Source organism: Pleurodeles waltl, chromosome 7 (genome assembly GCF_031143425.1).
Source record: "Pleurodeles waltl isolate 20211129_DDA chromosome 7, aPleWal1.hap1.20221129, whole genome shotgun sequence".
In the NCBI taxonomy this organism is placed as follows: domain Eukaryota; kingdom Metazoa; phylum Chordata; class Amphibia; order Caudata; family Salamandridae; genus Pleurodeles; species Pleurodeles waltl.
In genome coordinates this window covers 109,379,833-109,400,179 of record NC_090446.1, presented here as the reverse complement: position 1 = coordinate 109,400,179, position 20,347 = coordinate 109,379,833, and the positions used below count along the sequence as shown (strand labels likewise).

At 46.1% G+C, this 20,347-nt stretch overlaps 1 protein-coding gene across 3 annotated transcripts in view; it reads right to left on the bottom strand.

Annotated features, from left to right (window-relative positions):
• Positions 1 to 20,347, bottom strand: part of LOC138303787 (DEP domain-containing mTOR-interacting protein-like) — a 140,233-nt gene that overhangs the window by 35,271 nt on the left and 84,615 nt on the right. For 2 of the 3 annotated variants that reach the window (XM_069243196.1, XM_069243197.1), the window contains one exon: positions 17,749 to 17,934. The exons of the other annotated variant lie outside the window; for it this stretch is intronic. In XM_069243196.1, coding sequence (XP_069099297.1) covers positions 17,749 to 17,934 — 186 coding nt within the window. The remainder of the gene's footprint in view (positions 1 to 17,748; positions 17,935 to 20,347) is intronic. 3 annotated transcript variants of the gene reach the window in all.

Sequence of the window (20,347 nt, the reverse complement as noted above, 5' to 3'; positions counted from 1 at the left end):
CACTCTTATCTGATGTATTCAGTATGATCTGATATATTTACCCTGACAAAGGACAATGCTTGACAGCATCCTGGCTTGCCTTATAATATGTTGGTGTTCACATCTATTTTTAATATGTGAGTTTTATGCAAGTCTGGTAGACTTTTAAAAACTCTATTTTTCTCTTGTGGACGCAGCAATGCGGTGCATCTTTGGAAAGTGGGTACTCTGCTTCTCTAGCATTAAGTAGCATTCTCGAGCATGCCTGTTTTGGTATGCAGCAGACTTGCTTTGGAGTTAAAGGAACTAATTCGTTCTGCAATCAGCAGTGTTAGAAAGTAGGGGGATACCACCGGGTCCTGATTCCGGAAGCTATTTCTTGGCTGGATCCACGATATGGCCGTGACAGGGAAACATCAGCAGCACACTTTGACCCATATTTATACATTTTCAGAGCTGCATTTGCGCCGCTTTTTTAACGCAAAACCGGCACAAACTTACAAAATACAATTGGATTTTGAAAGTTTACGCCGCCTTTGCGTTAAAAAGCGGCGCAAATGCGGCGCTAAAAAAGTATAAATATGGGCCTTTGTCTGCATTCCATTCGGAGCAGCAACCTACAGGCAGCGAGGGGGCTTTCTTATTTTCACTTCATCGGGGAACAGACAAAGGCCTGATATAAACGTCCATAGCACTTCTCCTCTCCACCTATCACCCTGTCTGGGGGCTATCTGAAGTTTGTTACCTAGATGCCAATGCAATGGAAGGAAGCAAAGATATACAGCTTATCACTTCATAAGTAACTATGGTTTGGAGGCAGGTTTTAGACTTTGTTTGACCTCCTATGTAGGAGGCATGCATGCCCTATAAGAATGTAAGATGTGTCTGTGAGTATGAGTAGTTATTCAAATAATGATTTAAATGGCACTTACTGTTTTTATTTTTTATAGTGCTGCTGATCCCAGTGTAGGATGTCAGAGCGCTTTACATCACAAACAGAGGCACAATAAATCACACAAGTGTGTACATCAATATACAAGAAATGTTACATAAGACAATGAGGGTTATAAGGGGTAAGAATCACAAATCATCCATTCTTGTAGAGATTAAGGGCCTCATTACGAGTGTGGCGGTCTGGACCGCTGCCTATGCAGCAGTCTGACTGCCACATAAAAACCCTGTTGGTCCGACTGCCAGGGAATCGCCAGCGCCTCCAGGATATTGGAACCTGTCGGTCTGGCGGTCTGGCGGTGGCGGAGATCCTTACCCGCCAGGGCAGCGCTGCACTGCGGATTACAACCTTGTTCTTTGCCAGCCTTTTCATGGTGTTAACACCGCCATGGAAAGCCTGGAGGAGAACAGGTGCAGGGGGGCACAGAGGGGCCCCTGCACTGTCAATGCACTTGGCATGGGCAGTGCAGGCCCCCCCCTGCCCAGCCCTGCTGCAACGTTCCCTGTCTGCTCTGCTTTGCAGACAATGAACATTGCGAGGGTGCTGGTGTACCCTGCTTGCTATAGCATTGCTGCCGGCTCAATTACGAGCCTGAGACAATGCTGTAGCCTGTTTCCCGCTAGGCTGGTGGGTGAAAACCTAGGGTTCCTCCCGCCAGCCTAACGGGATACTCTTAATGGGTCCGGCGGGGAGGAAGCCAGCGCGGCGGAAACTTCCCTGTCGGGAGTTCGGTGGACGGTGAAAACCGTCCGCTGAACTCCTAATCAGGCCCTATACCTTAAAACTGAACAGTTGAGAGGAACACAAAGTCAGGATAAAATATAACACAGAGATTTTAGTTGTCTGTACTAACAAGAATGTATTACTTCCTAAAGGAACCCTTCTTTGCAATCTTAAAATAACAATATGTTGAGAAAAACATAATAAAGGTCTAAACCGATGACTTATAGTTTGCATGGAGCTCTTTGATGCCTCTAAATAGTTGACTGTTTTATATTAGATGATTTAGAAGTATTGGAACTTATTGACTAGAAGAACAAAATGATCCCAGTGTTAAAGTCTGTAGCCTACTTATCTAGCTGGAAAAAATGCAAATCTGTGATTTGCTTGATACACGATGAGTTTTGCAGCAGGCTCATTAACCCTCTACGCTACTTTATGAGTCACAACTGAGACTGGCTAAAATGCAGAACTCTCACAGAAGTTTGTTAACCATTAGAGTACAGAGTACCACTATTATAATCCCCTCGAAAACACTGGGCACACAAAGATCTCTGCAGCAGGTGTATTAAACCTGTAACATATTTTAAAAGGCAGCTTCTTTGTTGGACAATTAAATGAGCCAGAACAGATTTCCTATCACATATGTCCTTGCTGCCATTTTCTTTGTAGCAGGTTTTTTTAAAGTAAATGTATAAGTTGATTGACACACTCTGCTTTTCAAGATGCGCCCCTCATGACTACCCATTCCTTACCGCACCTTGACCCTCAATTTATGAGTTCCCGGAGTAAATCTTTTTCCAATTCCAGCACTGGCCAACAGTAATGAGATCAGGTATGGAGAAAGTGCCTAGTGTTCTACTGAGTATATGGAATGTTAAACTGGGTTTATACAGTGTGCCGAAATTATGGCTCCTCATTGTTGCCGATTAAATTGCAAGTGCTTCTTTTATGTACGCAGCTTCCAGTTCCACTCACAGAGAATGGATAAATGTCAAGTACATTTTTTAATTAAAGACAGTGCAAATTATAATTTGTGTAAAAAGGTTTATTGGAAAAGTAAAGACAAAGCTCTATTGTTCATGCACTGGCTCACCATCATGGATACGGTCTGGCAGTGGGCGAGGAATAACATACAAGTCTTTCTTCTTTCTGACTGATTGTTCTGCCATCATGTACAAATTCACCTGCCGTGCTGTATAAACACCCGGCTTTTGAACGGTGCTTAAATGGTGTATTAGTTTACCTGCGTTTATGGTCTCCCTACAATCCACTGGACAATAGGGAAGGCGATGGGCCCTTGATCAGACAGTTTCCCTGGGGCGGCTCCTTTGCAATGGAGAAGAAGCGTCGCCCCACTGACTGAGCCAGCAGCTGGAAAAAAAAAATATTTTAATATTGTACTATTTTTCAGCTGCTGGCTCAGCCAGCATGTGCAGGGAGGGGAGGGGCTGGTCCATGGGAGGGTGAGGAGGAAGAGTGGAATGAGTGCACTAAGTGCGCATGTCAGTTTGGCCAGCCATCTTAGGCTAGGTATAGTATGAGAGCAGCACCAGGATTGCGTGGGGAGCCTGTGCTGGTGTCCCAGGGACTGCTGGGACACCAACACCATCAAGGGAAGAGGATTGAGGCAGCCGGTGGCCGGTGGCAGCAGAAGCGGGTAGTTTTTGTTTTTTTTTAGGATATTTTATTACCCCCCCAGCCCCTTCCAATATCCCCCACTTCCCCTAACCCACCCCGCCCATCCCTCCCCTTGAGATTTGCGGCAGCTGCCGCTGAAGTTTGCTGTGCATGGTTAAGCATGACTAAGAACTCGGATTTCCAGACTGCGCAACAAGCAGTTTAGCCAATAAAGCAAATTGCCTCCCAATTGATTTTCTGCTATGGTTTGCCATGTTTCATCAACCATGTTTAGTTATGCTTCCTCAGTGGACAATAATTGCTGTCAATGTCACACACAAGCATTTCCTTTCTGGTTAGAAAGCAAGGAAGTTGAAAAATTGAGATCTGTGATAGAAAAAAGGAAATCACAATCAACAACTCTGATCTGTGATGGCTTCTATGGCCCTAATAAAGATGGCCCAGATCCATTAAGGGAGGATATTCTTAAACTCGCTGGAATACAACTCTACCATAATTACAGGCAGGAAATGTAATATGTTGGGAGATAATTGCCTACACAGGTCAATTGGACGTGCCAAGATACGCTCCCCAAAATCGCATTCATATCCCTCCTTCATGATAAAAGAGTTGGGGTTATGCAATATGTGAAGAGTAAGAGTAAGGGCAGATAATTCAATAGGGTACACATATCACTCTAGGAAATATAGGAATTTCCCCCCTTTATAATTTCTTTCTACCAGATAGGAGAGAAACTGGCAATGTGAAGTGTTTGGAACATCAACCCATACACATATCAGATCCTGCAGGAGTGTGCTTGATACGCAGAATTGCAGGACAGAGAGTAGAATGGAAATGGACTATGGATAACTGAGTGCTCCATATGAAAGATGTAATCCACGACTTTAAAAAAGTTCCACAGCCCTTTTTGGTGTAAACATGGACCCAATGAGTATCTACATAATATATAGCATTTGTGAGAAGGAAAATTACAAATCTAAATTACTATTGAAATAAAACAAGCACTGGCAAAGACAATCGGCCTCGCCTAAGCGAAAGCTACTTTCTTTGTCAATGTGCTTTAGCCATGTTGTACAGCAGCATGGCTGCTGCGCATCATGACTAAAAGAAAAAAAAGAGCTATGCAGAGTCAGCGTTGGGTGCCTCACTGCACTTTTATCTTTACTTTAATCATGGTGCACAGCAGCCACACTGCTGTACAACATACTAAATAAAACATTGACAAATCCAATAGCCCTTTTGTAAACGAGATTTATTGGCTCTGACAAAGCTTTTATTAGTCTGCTCTTCATCCTAGTTTGTGGTATTGAATCCCTTTACTTTTTCTCATAATAACGTTGACGGGCTGTGTCTGTTTTACTATGATGTCTCCAATGACAATTATTGCCAGCTGTATTCGGAAACAGTGTGCGCTAGTGCAACTAAAATAATGATTAGCACTGACGGTGTTCTTTGTCTCCTGGACTGAAGGGCGCAGGGGCAAATAGAGACATTTATTTTTTAACACACTTCACAGATTATAAGTCAAACCTGCAAACACATGGCCAGTGTTGGAGGGAACCAACCAATGTGGCGCAAGGGCAGCTCTACACCTCCTCCCAAAAAAAAAAGCATTGGCTGAACACCCTGTGATTCTGGCCAAATTACGTAATCTGCCATACCTAAAAAAATGAATGTGAACTTGTGTAATGTAACTGGTGCTCATGTAAAGCGCTCCTATACCTTCAGATTGGGTCGTGCTCAAGCTATATAAACTAGCAAAAAAAGAAGAAATAGTAGCTCAAGCACAGCACAAGCAGCGGACGGACACTAATTAAATTTGAATCCATCGGTACTTGGTCCATGCTCCACACAAAGAACACAAAGTGATGCAGGAAGTGACGTGTCACGTGCACTGACGAATTAGAAGGCAGCAAATACCAGTGATAAAGATGCCAATGAATGGTGAGTAATGGCCGTTCTAAAATCTCCTTTTTTGAGGTTTTTTAAGGCACACTAAGCATCAAACGACAGTGCATGCGCTCTGCCTGCTGGCTCGGCCTAAAAAGGAGGACAGGGATCTGCAATATGGAGGAAACAATAGGTAAATTGCCGGGTATATTGGAGGACAGTAACTTGGAGGGTGAGAGGAAACAAGAACTAGAAGCCACACTCAAGGCTTCTCATGATGTATTAAAAATATATATGGATAAGCAGTCTGTACGGAAGTGGGAAGCAATAAAGTAGGACTATTTGAATATGTAGAAAGGTTGGGAGAATGTTAGCGTGGAAAACAAAGGTTGACCTAAATAGGAATTATGTCAGGGAAAATGGGGATAGTACCACAAATACTTCGTGGTGAACAGCCTAAGATATTGGGGTAAAGCTTTTTTTTACATTTCTTTGGAAACTTATTTCAGGAAAAAGTATCCCAGGTGTCGCAAAGTTAACGTATTCGCTCAAGGACAATCATTTAAATACACTGAACCATGAACAGCGAGAAAGGGAATTGCCCAGGGCCAAAAGGGATACCAACAGAACTGTATACTAGTTTAAAAGACGTATTCATTCTAATATGGAAAAGCCTGTTTAACAAGAGCATAGGAGGAGCTGCACAGTTATCAGCAACATGGCATTAGGCTACTATCCACCGAATCTTAAAACCTAACAAGGCTCCCCAAAAAAGTGAATCTTATAGACCAGTGGTTCCCAACCTGCGGCCTAGGGACCCCTGGGGGTCCGCGAAGCCTTCTAGGGGAATCCGCGACAGCTTAGAAAATTAACAAATATTTACAGATTAGGTCCCAAGCTTTCAGTAATGACTCAATGGGGGGGGTCCCCAGATTCCAAATATGATTCAGTGGGGGTCCCCAGGTTCCAGTAATGATAAAGTGGGGGTCCACAGAAGTCAAAAGGTTGGGAGCCACTGCTATAAACCAATCTAACTTTTAAACTGTGAGTATAAAGTCTTCTGTGTAATTATGGCAAAAAGATTAGCCCAATAAAATAAATGAGCTGATCCTTGAAGACCAAAAGAGGTTCATGCCAGGCAGATATTTGAATGAACTAATGCATATATTAGTAGGGGTAGTCGATATGGCTGCGACTAACATTTTGCCCCTAGCAGTGATGACACTTGATGCCACCAAGGCATAAGACTACGTGAACTGGAACGAGCTGGCAGAAATATTAACAGATTTGGCATTGGACAGTACTTTTTGTGAAGTTAAACAGCAGATTTAGAGCTCACCTAAAGCAAGGATTCTGGTTAACGGCAAATTAATGGAACAAGTAAAAATTAGAGAGAGAGAGACCAGGCAAGGCTGTCCCCTTTATCCACTTCTTTTTAACTCATACATAGAGCTATTTGCGAGGAGTCATTGCCTTAATAAAAGCATAGTTCCGTTTTCTTGCAACGGTTTTTATGGAAAAAAAATAGCCTTGTATGCTGACGATCTTATCAGCTACACCTTGAGAATTAACAATACACATATCCGGAAGGAAGTGGCAACTTTTGGCTCATTTTCAGGGTATCAAGCAAATTAAGGAAAAAACTGAAGTAATGATATGGAACTGTATTTGGATAAGAGAAGAACGAAGAGAAGTCACCAGATTTCTGGGAATACAGGTGACAAATGATTTAGAAAACTTAAGTGAGGTCAACCTGAAAAAAGTAATCAAAGAAAACAGTGGGTTAGTGAAAAAATGGAGCAACCTTCCACTGTCCCCGTATGGCCAAGTCAATTTAGTCAAAGTGATGATCCTTCCGAAGTTTTTGTTTTTTATTCGACAACATAGACAACATACCTCTATCCTTTAATAATAATAAAACGTTTTTTTAAAAGCAGGAAGAAATATAAGTAGCCTTGCCTGGAATACTAAAGGAGGTAGAATTTCCAGGAAAAAAACAAATGGAAAAGCTGACCAAAGGGTGCTTAGCTCTACCAGATTTTCAAATACTCTGATGGGGATTTCAGCTTAAAAACTGATGGATGAAGATTGGAAAGCCCAACTCGAGTGTAATAGGGGGCATGTTGAAAAGCATGACAAGCAAATTGGTTGAAACAGGATTTCTGTATAAATCTGGCCCTGCAATTTCATTGAGAGAAAGATTGAAGACTCTGCAGGCATCTGCCAGACTTTGGTATGAAATCAAATCAGTAAGTGGATTTTTGCATTACACAATGCTTGCCCCAATTAGGGATTCATCTGGACAGCCATGGTGCTTAAAAGGCAGATTGTGTAATCCAATCAGGAAGAATAAGTGGGAGATCTAGTATCGAAAGATAAATACCTGTTGTTGGAGCAACAGGATGAAAATCTGAAGGAACTCTTTCCAGGTTCAAGTATTTTCAATTGACTTTGTGTATAAATGGCCGAGAGTGGACTGATTCTCGCACGTGCCAGATGGAGCAAGACGTACAGCACACTAAACCAAGGAAAAGGGAAATACCTAATTGGCACTGGCAGCTGGTAGCAGCCACAAATGGAAGAACAAAACCACCATCTGAAAACTGGGAGAAGGGCTTGCCACATGCGGAGACAGGAAATATATGGCAGGTATCTTGAGTTTGCGTTATGATGTTGTAAAACCTGCTGCACTAACAAGGAATCATCTTTTTACTCTTTATAGATGCTACTGGACCCCGGCAAAGATGTCAAGGTTTAAGGGAAGTGTGGAGTCAAAATGTAGAAGGTGACGGCCAATGATACCCACATGCTTTAATGGTCCAGTTTTGCCCATCTGTCACCAGGCAGGTCGCTCCCCCCATCTGCCACGCAGCCCCCTATGGGTTGAACCTCCGTTGCCGCTTTTGCCGCCTGACTACTCGCTCCCTTTTTCTGTACCCCTGCGCTTGGCTTCTGTGCCACTTCGTTTTTTCATTCTGTGCCCCTGTGTTTTGCTTTCTGTACCCCTGTGCTCTGTTGTCCCTCTCCCGCCGTTTTTTCCCCAGGTTTTTCCCCGGGTTTTTCCCTCGCCGCTGAGCCCCTGCTGCCCCGCCCCCTTCACTCCCATTGGCCGCCCCGCTCCCACCTCCCAGTTGCTCCTCCCTCCCTCTGCCCTCATATGGAGGCCGCGAAGCCCTTTCCCCCCCGTCCGCGCCTGGACCGCACCCAGCACCAGAATCCCTGGAACACACACCCCCCCGCAACGCCAGACTGCACTACGACGCAAGCACCCTCCACGCACTCAACACCAGACGAGACCACCCCTGCTACCAGGCCACCCCGAAACGCACCCAGGGGCCTTTCACCTGCCGGAACTGCAGATTCACCAGCATCCAACCCTCCACACCACCAGCCAGAGAACCCAACCACCTCCGCTGAATCCTCCTCAACACCCGCTCCGCTCGCAAGCACGCCATCGAACTTTGGGACCTCCTAGACTCCACCGCCCCCGACGTCGCCTTCCTGACGGATACCTGGCTGAACGCCACCTCAGCACCAGACATCGCCATAGCCATCCCACAGCGCTACAAGATCACCTGCAGAGACCGCACCAACGGAGTGGGAGGAGGAATCGCCATCATCCACAAAGACTCCATCAAAATCTCAACGAACACCAATGACACCCTCACCACCGCCGAGCACATGCACTGCCAGATCCACACCGACCCCAACACCACCCTCAGAGGAACTCTCATCTACAGACCTCCCGGACCCCGCCCACAGTTCAGTAACACCATCGCCGACCTCATCAGCACCCACGCCCTCGCTTCCACGGACTACATCCTCCTCGGGGACTTGAACTTCCACCTCGAGAACAACAACAACGCCAACTCCACCCCCCTGATCGACAACCTCGCCAACCTCGGACTCAAACAGCTCGTAACGACACCCACTCAAGCCGCTGGACACACGCTCGACCCCATCTTCTCCGCAAGCCCCCACGTCTCCTTCAACCACACCACCGAACCACACTGGACCGACCACAGATGCGTCCACTTCACCTTCAGAAAACCCACCACACACCACCGCACCCAACAGCTACCACGCCGCTGCTGGGGCAAGGTCACCGAGGACCAACTGACTACCGCCCTCGGCCTGAGACCACCCACCGCCCCCACCGACCCAGACACCGCCGCGACCAACCTCACACAGTGGATCAACGACTGCGCCAACACCCTCGCCCCTCTCAAGACCTCTACAACCAACCACACCAACAAGAAAGCCGCCTGGTTCACCGAAGACCTCCGGATCTCCAAGCACACCTGTCGGAAGCTGGAGAAGAAATGGCTCCACGACCGAACACTAGACAACCACACAGCCCTCAAGAGCGCCACCCGCAGACATCACCAACTCATCAGGACCGCCAAGAAGACCGCCTTCAAGGACTGCCTAGACAACAACGCACACAACACCAAAGAGCTCTTCAGCATCATGAAAGAACTCTCCAACCCCAGCTCCATCACCAACGACCTCCCGCCATCTCAAAACCTGTGCGACTCCCTGGCCACCTTCTTCCACCGCAAGATCACCGACATCCACAACAGCTTCAACCCCGACCCCCCCGCACCCACCACCGAGTCCACCACCCCTGCGACTACCACTCGCACCAGTCTGTTGCGGTCTGGTCCAGCATCAGCGACGAAGACACCATCAAAACCATGAACTCCATCCACTCCGGATCCCCATCGGACCCCTGCCCTCACCACGTCTTCAACAAAGCCAGCGCAGCCATCGCGCCCCACCTCCGGAAAACAATCAACTGTTCCTTCCAGACAGCAACCTTCCCAGAAAGCTGGAAGCACGCCGAGATCAACGCCCTTCTGAAGAAGCCCAAGGCGGACCCCAAGGACCTCAAGAACTTCCGGCCCATCTCCCTGCTCCCTTTCCCGGCAAAAGTGACCGAGAAGATTGTCAACAAACAGCTGATTTGCTACCTCGAAGTCAACAACATCCTGGACCCTTCCCAATCCGGTTTTCGCAGTAACCACAGCACCGAGACCACCCTCATCGCCGCCACTGATGACATCCGGACCCTGATGGACAAAGGAGAAACAGCCGCCCTCATCCTCCTGGACCTATCAGCAGCCTTTGACATGGTCTGCCACCGCACCCTATCAGCACGCCTCCATGACGCCGGTATCCAAGAGAAGGCCCTGGCCTGGACCACATCCTTCCTCTCCGGCAGAACCCAGAGCGTCTGCCTCCCACCCTTCAGCTCCAAAACCACCGAGATCATCTGCGGCGTCCCACAGGGATCCTCCCTCAGCCCGACACTGTTCAATATCTACATGGCCCCCCTCACCCACGTCGCACGACAACACAACCTCAACATCATCTCCTACGCCGATGACACCCAGCTGATCATATCCCTCACCGAAGATCCCCACACCGCCAAAGCTAACCTTCACCGAGGAATGAAGGCCGTAGCCGACTGGATGAAGGACAGCAGACTGAAGCTGAACTCAGACAAGGCGGAGGTCCTCATTCTCAGACCCACCCCATCAGCCTGGGATGACTCTTGGTGGCCCACGTCACTAGGCACAGCCCCAGAACCCACGGGCCATGCACGCAACCTGGGGGTCATCCTCGACTCCACTCTCTCCATGACCAGGCGAGTCAATGCCGTCTCCGCGTCCTGCTTCAACACCCTCCGTATACTCTGCAGGATCTTCAAATGGATCCCCCTTGACAAGAGAAAAACCGTTACCCAGACCCTCATCACCAACAGACTCGACTACGGGAACGCCCTCTACTCAGGAACTACAAACAAGCTCCTGAGGCGACTCCAACGCATCCAGAATGCCTCGGCTCGACTCATCCTCGATGTCCTCCGCCGCAGCCACATCACACTCCACCTGAGAGGCCTGCACTGGCTCCCCGTCAACAAAAGGATCACCTTCAAACTCCTGATCCACGCACACAAAGCACTGCACAACACCGGACCCACCTACCTCAACAACTGATTCAGCTTCCACACCCCCACCCGAAGCCTCCGCTCAGCCAACCTCGCCCTCGCCACAGTCCCCCGCATCCGAAAAACCACCGCCGGCGGCAGATCCTTCTCCTACCTCGCCGCCAAGACCTGGAACACTCTCCCCACCATCCTACGACAGACCCAGGACCTGCTAGCCTTCAGAAGACTCCTCAAGACCTGGCTCTTCGACCAGTAGCACCCCCCCCTCCCCAGCACCTTGAGACCCTCGCGGGTATGTAGTGCGCTTTACAAATGCAGTGATTGATTGATTGATTGATTGATTGAGAAGTGTGGGTAAAGTATTGAACTTAATCTTCAGACGTGAGGTCCAGTAAGCCTTATCTTCGTCTTCTTTGGTATTTTAACTGATGAACCTTAAGTGAACATGATCAAACAAGACAACAGAAAAACTAATTTTTTACAAGCATGAAAGTAAATTGACAAAAATATTGATCCAAGCAGAGCCTCCAACAATTAAGGAGTGGGTGGCCTCTATAAGACATACCAATATATAACACAAGGCAAACTTTAAAACTAAAAATGAAAAACTGTGGTATCCTTTCTAGCATTGGTGGAGTGGCCAGAATGAGCTGGTTCGATGATTACACCTTGGATCATTTACAGCACTAGATTGGAATCCTGGGTATTGAATACAAGACCTGCAAGGTCCGGATGTACTTTGGGTAAAGGGCATTAGCGGACAGGCAATATGAGGGTCTGGGGGCATCTGAAGTGATATGAGTTCTAAAAAAGCAGCATGGTCCTAAAACTATCTAGTGGTTACTAGTGAAGCAGAGTTTTAAGTAGTTTTACATTTCTGTTTGCTGCTTTGCCTTGTGTTTTCCAGGTGAGAACCAAAGTACAAAGGCCTATCTCCAGACTTCTGCATGGAAATGAGTTTGGGGGAAAATGCAGCGGAGGCTCGGGCTCTTCCATGCTTTAATACCAAAGGGCAATTACTTTCTATGCAATGAACCCAGCTGGTCTGGGGTAGCAAACACCAGTTTTCCCCTCTTCAGCTGCCTGATTCGGCATGCATTGGTTAGTGCATGTTAAAAACAGGAGCACTGAAGGAAATCACCAGTTTCATAAGGAGGAAACTAAGAGAAATCTGCGTGTTTTGATTGCAAAATCAGTGACTAAGAATACTACCTTTTAGAGGCTGCAATACTGTAAATATTGGTGGTGCTGAAAGTTTAAGAAAAAAAGTAGCCATTAACATTGGCAGGCGGGTGAATAAAGACCTTAGCTAGACATTGTTTTGCCACTTGTCTGTTGCAGTATTTCTGAGTAGTCCTTTGCAGGGTAATTCAATTGTGCAGTGCTTTGCTTTGGTCAATTTGTCCTACTCTTTTAAGACAAGCTAATTTGGAAGTTTCTTTGATGAAACAGTTACAATGGCCTGGATAGTATCCTGCAGGCTACATTCATTTTGCCAAAAGTGTCAAGTCTACTATATAGCACCTGCACTGTGTGTTATCAGATGTATTGTGACTTATCAAGAACACTGAGGGACCTGGAGCCTCCCATTGCTTACCACTAATTAGCTTTCCTTGTCACTCTTATTGGTCTGCTTCTTATTCGTGTCCCAGCCTGTCAATCTTGCGATTGTCCCTCCGATGGAGCATTGCCTCTCTAAAATCGCTTTGATTGGCTGGCACTGTTGCTTCCACCACTTGCTTTTCAAGCACTACTTCTTTCTTTTGTGTGAAGCACTCCATTAGAGTGTGTGTTTCCAAACCATCTCCTCTGTGTACATCTCACACTGCACCTTGTGCGGCTCTCCATTGTGTGACTGCTTCTCCCGGCCTCACACACTCTTGCGCTCGTTTGTGGCTTCTCCATACTGCTCACCCACCTGTGCCCTACCTGCTGCTTTTCCACAACCCCCTGTTGCTTTCACAAACACCCTCTCTCTTGTGTTGCTTTTGTGTACCTTTCACATCCCCACTGATTTTATGTCGATTACACTGTTGCTTCAGTGTTCCTTCCCCTTGTTGCTTCACTGTTCACGCCTGCCCTCCCCCGCGTAACTTCACTGTTCGCCTCTACCCTTCTTGGGTTGCCTACGCTCCCACGTCTGCTTTAAAAAAAATAAAAAAGGACTTCGGAGTAACTAAAAAGAAAAAGTGGCAGCATCACTTTGTATCCATGTACATGCGTGGCGTGTGCGCCTATAAAACGATGGCGATAGCCACTTCAGAGGCTGTTAATTACTTAATTATTTTTTACTTTAACCACACTCTAAAACATTGCGGATGCTGCGCAGTGGTGCTAAAAGCCATTGGCAAAGCCAGTAGGTGACAAAAGCAAGACCATATGGCTTTGCCAAAGCTCAGTGGCGTAGTGTGGGGGGTGCAGGGGGGGCCGGCCGCACCAGGCGCAACATCTTGGAAGAGACTAAATCCACGGGTTAGGGGGCGCAAAGTACTTGCCTTGCCCCGGGTGCTGACAACCCACGCTACGCCACTGCCAAAGCTTGTCGATCTTCTCTTTTAATGCTATAAAAACATATTGCCCAAAAGCAATATGTTTCTGCAATGATTACATCTGCTGGGCAAGTTGAACATGGGTCCCAAAGAATCCATCTTAGACCCCAATTATGAATGCCCTATTTAATTACAATATGGTAGCAATAGGTGTTTACGTGACCAGTTTAATACCTCACTGTGTCAGTATTTACTGTGTATTGTAAAGAACTAAAAAAAACGTCCGGAACACTCGTAATCTGCACTGTACAACCAGGGATGCTTCGCCCGTGTGGGCAAACCAAGGAGTTACCTTTGGTTTCAATTTAAGTAGTGCACCAAAGTCGAGGGAAAAAAACGAATTAAAAATATATATAAAATAAAACAAATATTGGCAAAGCCAATAGGCCTGCCTTTCATATTCTAAAGCAGTGATACTCAAAGTACGGCCCGAGGGCCGCATGCGGCCCTCCTGACATTTACATGCGGCCCCCAAGTCATCAGCAGCACTGTGCTGTGCTGCTATTTATTTGACTTGGCACTAGAACTAAAAATTGTCAAATCTGCAAGTATTTATTTGGAGGCTAATTGAATAGGGAGTAACTAGGGTGTCCTGGACCTCAACTTTAGAAATACCTTCATTATTAACGACATCTTCCAGCAAACATATAAAAGTATGATCTGTTTGAAATTCAAAAAGTGCATTTCATTAATCTGCAGAACAGCTTCACCTTAGTACACACGATTATTTCACTGCATTGAGAAGTATTTTTAAAGTGTGATATTTTTCAAACATAAATTTACAAACTTTCATCCCCCTTTACCCCCCCCCCCCCCCCCCAAGCCCTGACAACAATGTGAACTGTGAACTAAGGGGCAAGTCAGTTGTTATGTGAACTCTTTGGGAGGGCTGGGCTTCTAATATACATGAACAATATTATAGTTTCTTAAATCAGACCCAGAAGGTCTTATACAGCATACATCCTGAAGACGTATTTCAAGGTTCTTATAGGCGATGATGAAGAAAAAGGAGGTAAAGTGAAATAAAACATTTGTCTAGGATCACACAAATTGGTTAAGTGGAGAAGCCGGGATTTATACCCAAGTTTCTGGTTTCACATTGCGCAATTCAGACACTAGATGTATACGCTTCATTTCCTGTTTTTACTACTCATTTCCTGTAATTTTACTACAACCACTTTACCACTACCCCTCCTCACCCCTCCGACCGCCACCCTGCTGGCATCAGTGCGGCCCTCGATCACATCACAGACCAAACAGTGCGGCCCCTGGGAAAATGTTTGTGAGTACCCATGTTCTAAAGCATAAACACAGACATGCAGAAGTGCTCTTGAAATACTAAAGCTAGACATAATGGTTTTCCCAGTTCACGGTGGGGGGACTAACGAAAATGGATTGTGTTTTGTGTAGAGTGCCTACACGACATACAGAATGTGACAAACAGTATGATGACTAATTGTACGCTCAGATATAAAATAGGTCCTCATTGAGAAAGGAGACAGACAACCGCATTAGAGGGGAGATAAAAACTGCACAAAGTGGAGTCAAAGACCGCTCTTTGCGTGTTGTAAAGAGTTGACAGCAATAGGTGAAACCAATTGTCACGACAGACCTAAAACGGGGTTGATGCTGCATTGATTTAGCGAGGGCCCTTACTGGCAGGCAGTCATGGCCTCCCCTGATTAGAACCAATCAGATGACGCCCTTACTAGATCCAATGAAATGCAGTACTGATTAAGAACCAATCAGATGCAGACAGCTATAGTTGTCAATACTGTCAAGTCAGAGAGGACGTACAGCACTTAAAGAAACTGGTCTGTAAGAGGACTTCTGTGTAGTCAACATATAATTCCAACATTAATTTATAATTGCTATTAACATTTTGAATGTATTGCAAGATGGAAATCAGCGCTTTATAAAACACCAAATGTAAATAAATAAAAATAAGGCTGATCAATAGCTTGATGAATGTATTAAATATACATACAGAAAACGGCGATCCCTGGAGTATTCCAGATAAAAACACCCTGGATGGGATTTTCACATAGGAACATAGGACAAGTTATAATTGGGAACAGCAGCAGTCTCCTTGGTGGATAGTTCTCCTCCCAAGTGCACATCACTGCCTCTATGGCACTGATGATATAATGGGTGGATTTAGGTGCAGGAATACAGCCAGGTAACAAATTAAGTTTTTGTCTGGGTTTCCCACATCTTATTCCTGGTATTACTTTCTAAAATCCCACGTGAATGAGGAATACCAGTAGGTACCCAGTTTTTCTGAGTGATCTTCCACACAGAATTGCCTATTCCATGTTGATTAAGGCTCTCATTTACCTCCTGACCTGAGGATGCAGGAGATTAGAGCCGGACGGGGGGAGCATTGTGAGGTGGTCCTCAGGGAGCAGAGGATTCTGTGGGGTGGCATTCTGTGCTCCCCTGTGAGGTGGTTGAGGATCCAGCATGGTCCAGGCGATGTTGCAAGCCAGAATGTCTTGCTGTTAGAATCTGACCTATTGTTCTCACCCATCAGAAACTCTGAGTGTTGGATCACCTGGCCAGGTATAGTGGGCCTGATGAATATCCCACCATGGAGACACCGCTCAGCCCAACTTGTAATTGGGGCCTAAGTGTTGTGGTATAGAGCAGAATAATGCAAAATATAAGGAATAACACAATCACTTCTCAGCCCTTCTCAAGATTTGTAGAGTTGCCCACATTAAATTCTGTCTAAAGTTCAGATTACAAGAAGGGGTAGTTAGGTGTGGCCTTGCCTTGTCGTTGTAAATAAGGTTGCTGACCAGTATCCCCACACCGAAATCCAGCCATCACGAGTTAATCCCTATGTGATGAGAATAACAACATGAACCCATTTTTTCCAAGCGAAATTTCACATAAAATTCCCTATTACATGGTGCATAATGCTCCTATTTAGCACATGATCTGATGAAACGGTAAATGGGAGCTGGCAGGTCAGTCCGGGTAAGTGATGTGACGTAGGGTGAGGGGAGTACATGAGGTGTGAGAAGAATCTGTGGGCTGACAGGGAGGGGCGCTCTGTCATCCACCTGTGCCATAGGAAGGGTTTGGGAGCCAGTGGCCATTCTGCAGTTGCAGACTATACCTCATTTAATTTGACAGCCCACATTTACTGGCCAGTATAATCTGGTCTGGTGTTGCCACAACCAGGACATATGATGAGTGTGGAAACACCAGGCCGGATATAATCAGGAATGTTGGTATCCGACGCGTGGCATACAGTTCGGCCTAACTTATAATCAGGCTTAAACTACTAGCCAACCGTTGATAGGGGATAAAGAAAGTATAGATGCCAAGTTTCCCAGGTCTGTTTGTGATGTGCTGCTCCATTTCAGGTTTGCTCTTTGAATTCTGGCACTTGTAGTCATGTTTTATAATGGAAGAAATAACTAAAAGTTCTAGAATTCAAAGAAAAAAAACTGGACTGGAGCAGCACATCACGCATGGACCTAAAAACATTGGCAGGACTTCTGAAGAGAGCCTGTTCCACGCAGTAGCTGGTCACACTACCAACAATATTTTACTATGACAAGGATTACTATGACAACCATTCCATGGTTCTGATTTCCATGGTCTCTACTTTCAGATTCGCTCTACAGTCCAAACCTCCCCCTGAGGGCCATTTTTGGAGCTATTGGCACCCAGTGCGACAAACCTTTTTTGCCCTTCCTCCAACCTCCCCCCATCTTTGACATCGTCCTTGGATTTATTTATTTTTTAAACCTGGTAAAGGCTGGATTTACTAATCTGCTCAGTATCCACATACGATTCAGACCAGGAGGCAAATTAACCATCTGTGCTACTTCCATCTCTATCACAAACATTAATCAAAAGAGTTAGCTTGACATTTTTATTGCTGCCTGAAAGCTGGAGGCACAAGAAACTCTACAGTAGATGGTTTTAAATGGCAAGTTATTGCTTAACACAGGTTCCATCTGAGGTCGGCGCCTAGTGCAGATGCACTGTTAGCACCACCCTAAAGCCGCCCCTGCCCCCTCCCCCTTTCCTGTCACCACCCTGCTCACCTGACAGGAAACTCGAATTGCCTGGCTCGGGGTTCAGCTTCCGGAGGCAGAAGGGACTGTCTGGGCTCCCCGGCTGTGGTCGGATCAGGTTGTCGTTCAGAAGCTCGGTCAGCCTTCGGCGCCGGCGGAAGTTGATCCGAAACAGATAGAGCAGGTTACTGTCGAAGAAGTGGTGCCTGTTGGAGACTGTGGAATAAACAGGGTCACTCGTGGGGTGGAGGCCTGGAGGTCTGTGATCAGAACACGCTAGAATCCTCGTTCACACGGCCACGGCAGGCCGGGCCGCCGTCCCGGGCCTGTCCTTTAGAAACCAAAGCACCTGCTCAGCAGTTTGTGGGGTCAAAGCGCCTGCGGCAGGGGTGATTGTCACGCGTGACGTAAGGACTTCCACTGTCCATCTGTGCACAATTGTGTAAAGGATGTCTGCGGAAAGTGCAGAGAAAGCAGAACAGGAAAGCAAACTTGCAAAGACCCAGAACACACAAAAGCACAAAGCAATCTACACGATAACGACAGCGCATACAAAGGCGCACGACCACAACTAGACAAACACACCGAGGACCGCAAAGGAGAGGGGCTGAGCCAACACATTAACAGAGAGAGCGGAGCCAAGAGTATGCTTGGATCTAAAAGCCCATGGACAAGACATGAAAATGGCTGGCATGAATTCGTGCAACAAACTTCATTTAAAACTGTGATAAGTCTCTAAAAATTCCGAAGAGTATATGTCTTTATCGTGTGGAAGCGTTTCGAATGAATACATGATCTTACAGTCACTGCACTTACAGATATTTATTAAAGGTAATTGTGATTAATTATGAACCTAGAAACATTCATGCCTCCTCCCTCCCTGCAACACTGCCATTAATGAAGGAAGATACCGGCAATTTAGTTGTCATGTACTTCCTATATGCGGGATTCTTAGACATAAAGCAACATTATTGTCTATTTAACCAAACACAAGCTATATTTGCCTAGGATCACACAATTAGGACAAACATGATCATCTTGATTGATCCCATAATTTTCTGATTTCATTTTATGCAATTCAGCCACTAGACGGTTGTCTCTTTCACGCTCCAATTCTACATCAAAGGTTAATGTTTTTGTTGTTTAATTGTTGGTGCATGAGGTTAGAGTGTGGGTGGCAGGCGTAAACCACAAAAAAGTGTGGCTCGTTTTTTGGAGCCAGGCATTTGGCTCAAGCCTTACTCGAGCCATTATTAGGTCGCTCATCTCTAACAAAAAGAAATATGCTCACTGCACCACAAACATAACCAAACATAAACAAGCACACACAAAAAAGGAGAAAGAAACGCATGCAAAGTGGCAACCCACACCACACAAAAAAAAGAATAACACTTTCACAGCCACAAATATGCCCACTGCACCACCACATGAACCCACAACCATATACGTGTGCAAACAAACGGCCACCACAAGAATACACACATGAGGGCAGCCACCCACACCAACACACGTATTCAGAAATGGATTAAGATGCTACAAGGATGGATATACAAGAACACCATCACTCATCAAAGCAACTCTAAAATCACCACAGGGGGTGACTTTGTGAGTAAAGAGCCTGCCACCGTTTTCGCCCTCATTAAAACTTTACCACAGTTTGGTGTGGAGGTACGTGGTGGGTGGAATCTCCAATTCCCATCAACATCCCAGCACTAAATTTGGCAATTACAAGATTTGCTCCTGTAATGGGGAATAACCACACTGATACAGCCATTGCGGGCCCTTATACGGTGGATTCTCCCCAAATCAAGAGACAAATCTCCACACATATTCCACCTGCTCAGAACAGGCAGAAAAAGTTAGGAGAACCAGTGGGAGTTAGGGTAGGGCAGGGAATAGGGCAGATAAAGGCAGGGATAGGTTAGGTCAGGGGAGCGTTGTATAAATTATATACGCTGTGAAGGTGGTTGCAGATGATGGGCATTGGCACTCATTTGTGGGGACCAGCTCTTACTTTTCATCATCTGACTTTGACCCAGAACAATAGAGAGAAAGGCAGAAAAGGGGAAAAAAGGACGAAGAGCAATATATGAAAACAGCAAGAAAGAAGGGACAAAACAGAACCTACAAGACTTCGATAAAGAGATAGGAAGTGTAGTGATACAAAAAGGGCTTGAGACTAACATTAGGATTCAGCATCCCCAATATTCTGCAGTACCTAAGTCAAGCTCTTAAGAAAAACAATGTGTTGTTGTACTTATGTTTTTTTTCCGACAGTAAGCACTGTTAGTATGTTTCCCCCATGGTCCTGCAAGGGTCAGGCGGGGGATGGGCTGTGCTCCTGACAGCAGTCCCTGGCCCTGCAGTTGTTTCTCTCCATGCACAGCTGCACCCAATGAAACTGGTCTAGGTGTCTACGGGCGTGGAATCGTGGAATTATAAGGATCGGAGGCACCAGGCTACCTGGAATGACCCGAGGTGGAGACCTTGGTACTTAACATTCCAGGGGGAACAGCGGCACTCTCACTGAGAGCTGAGGATGTACACGGCCTCTCACAAACAAGCACAAGGAGCTGCACTCATACTTAAGCCATTCACACAAAAACACACACCTAATGCACATGCTCAA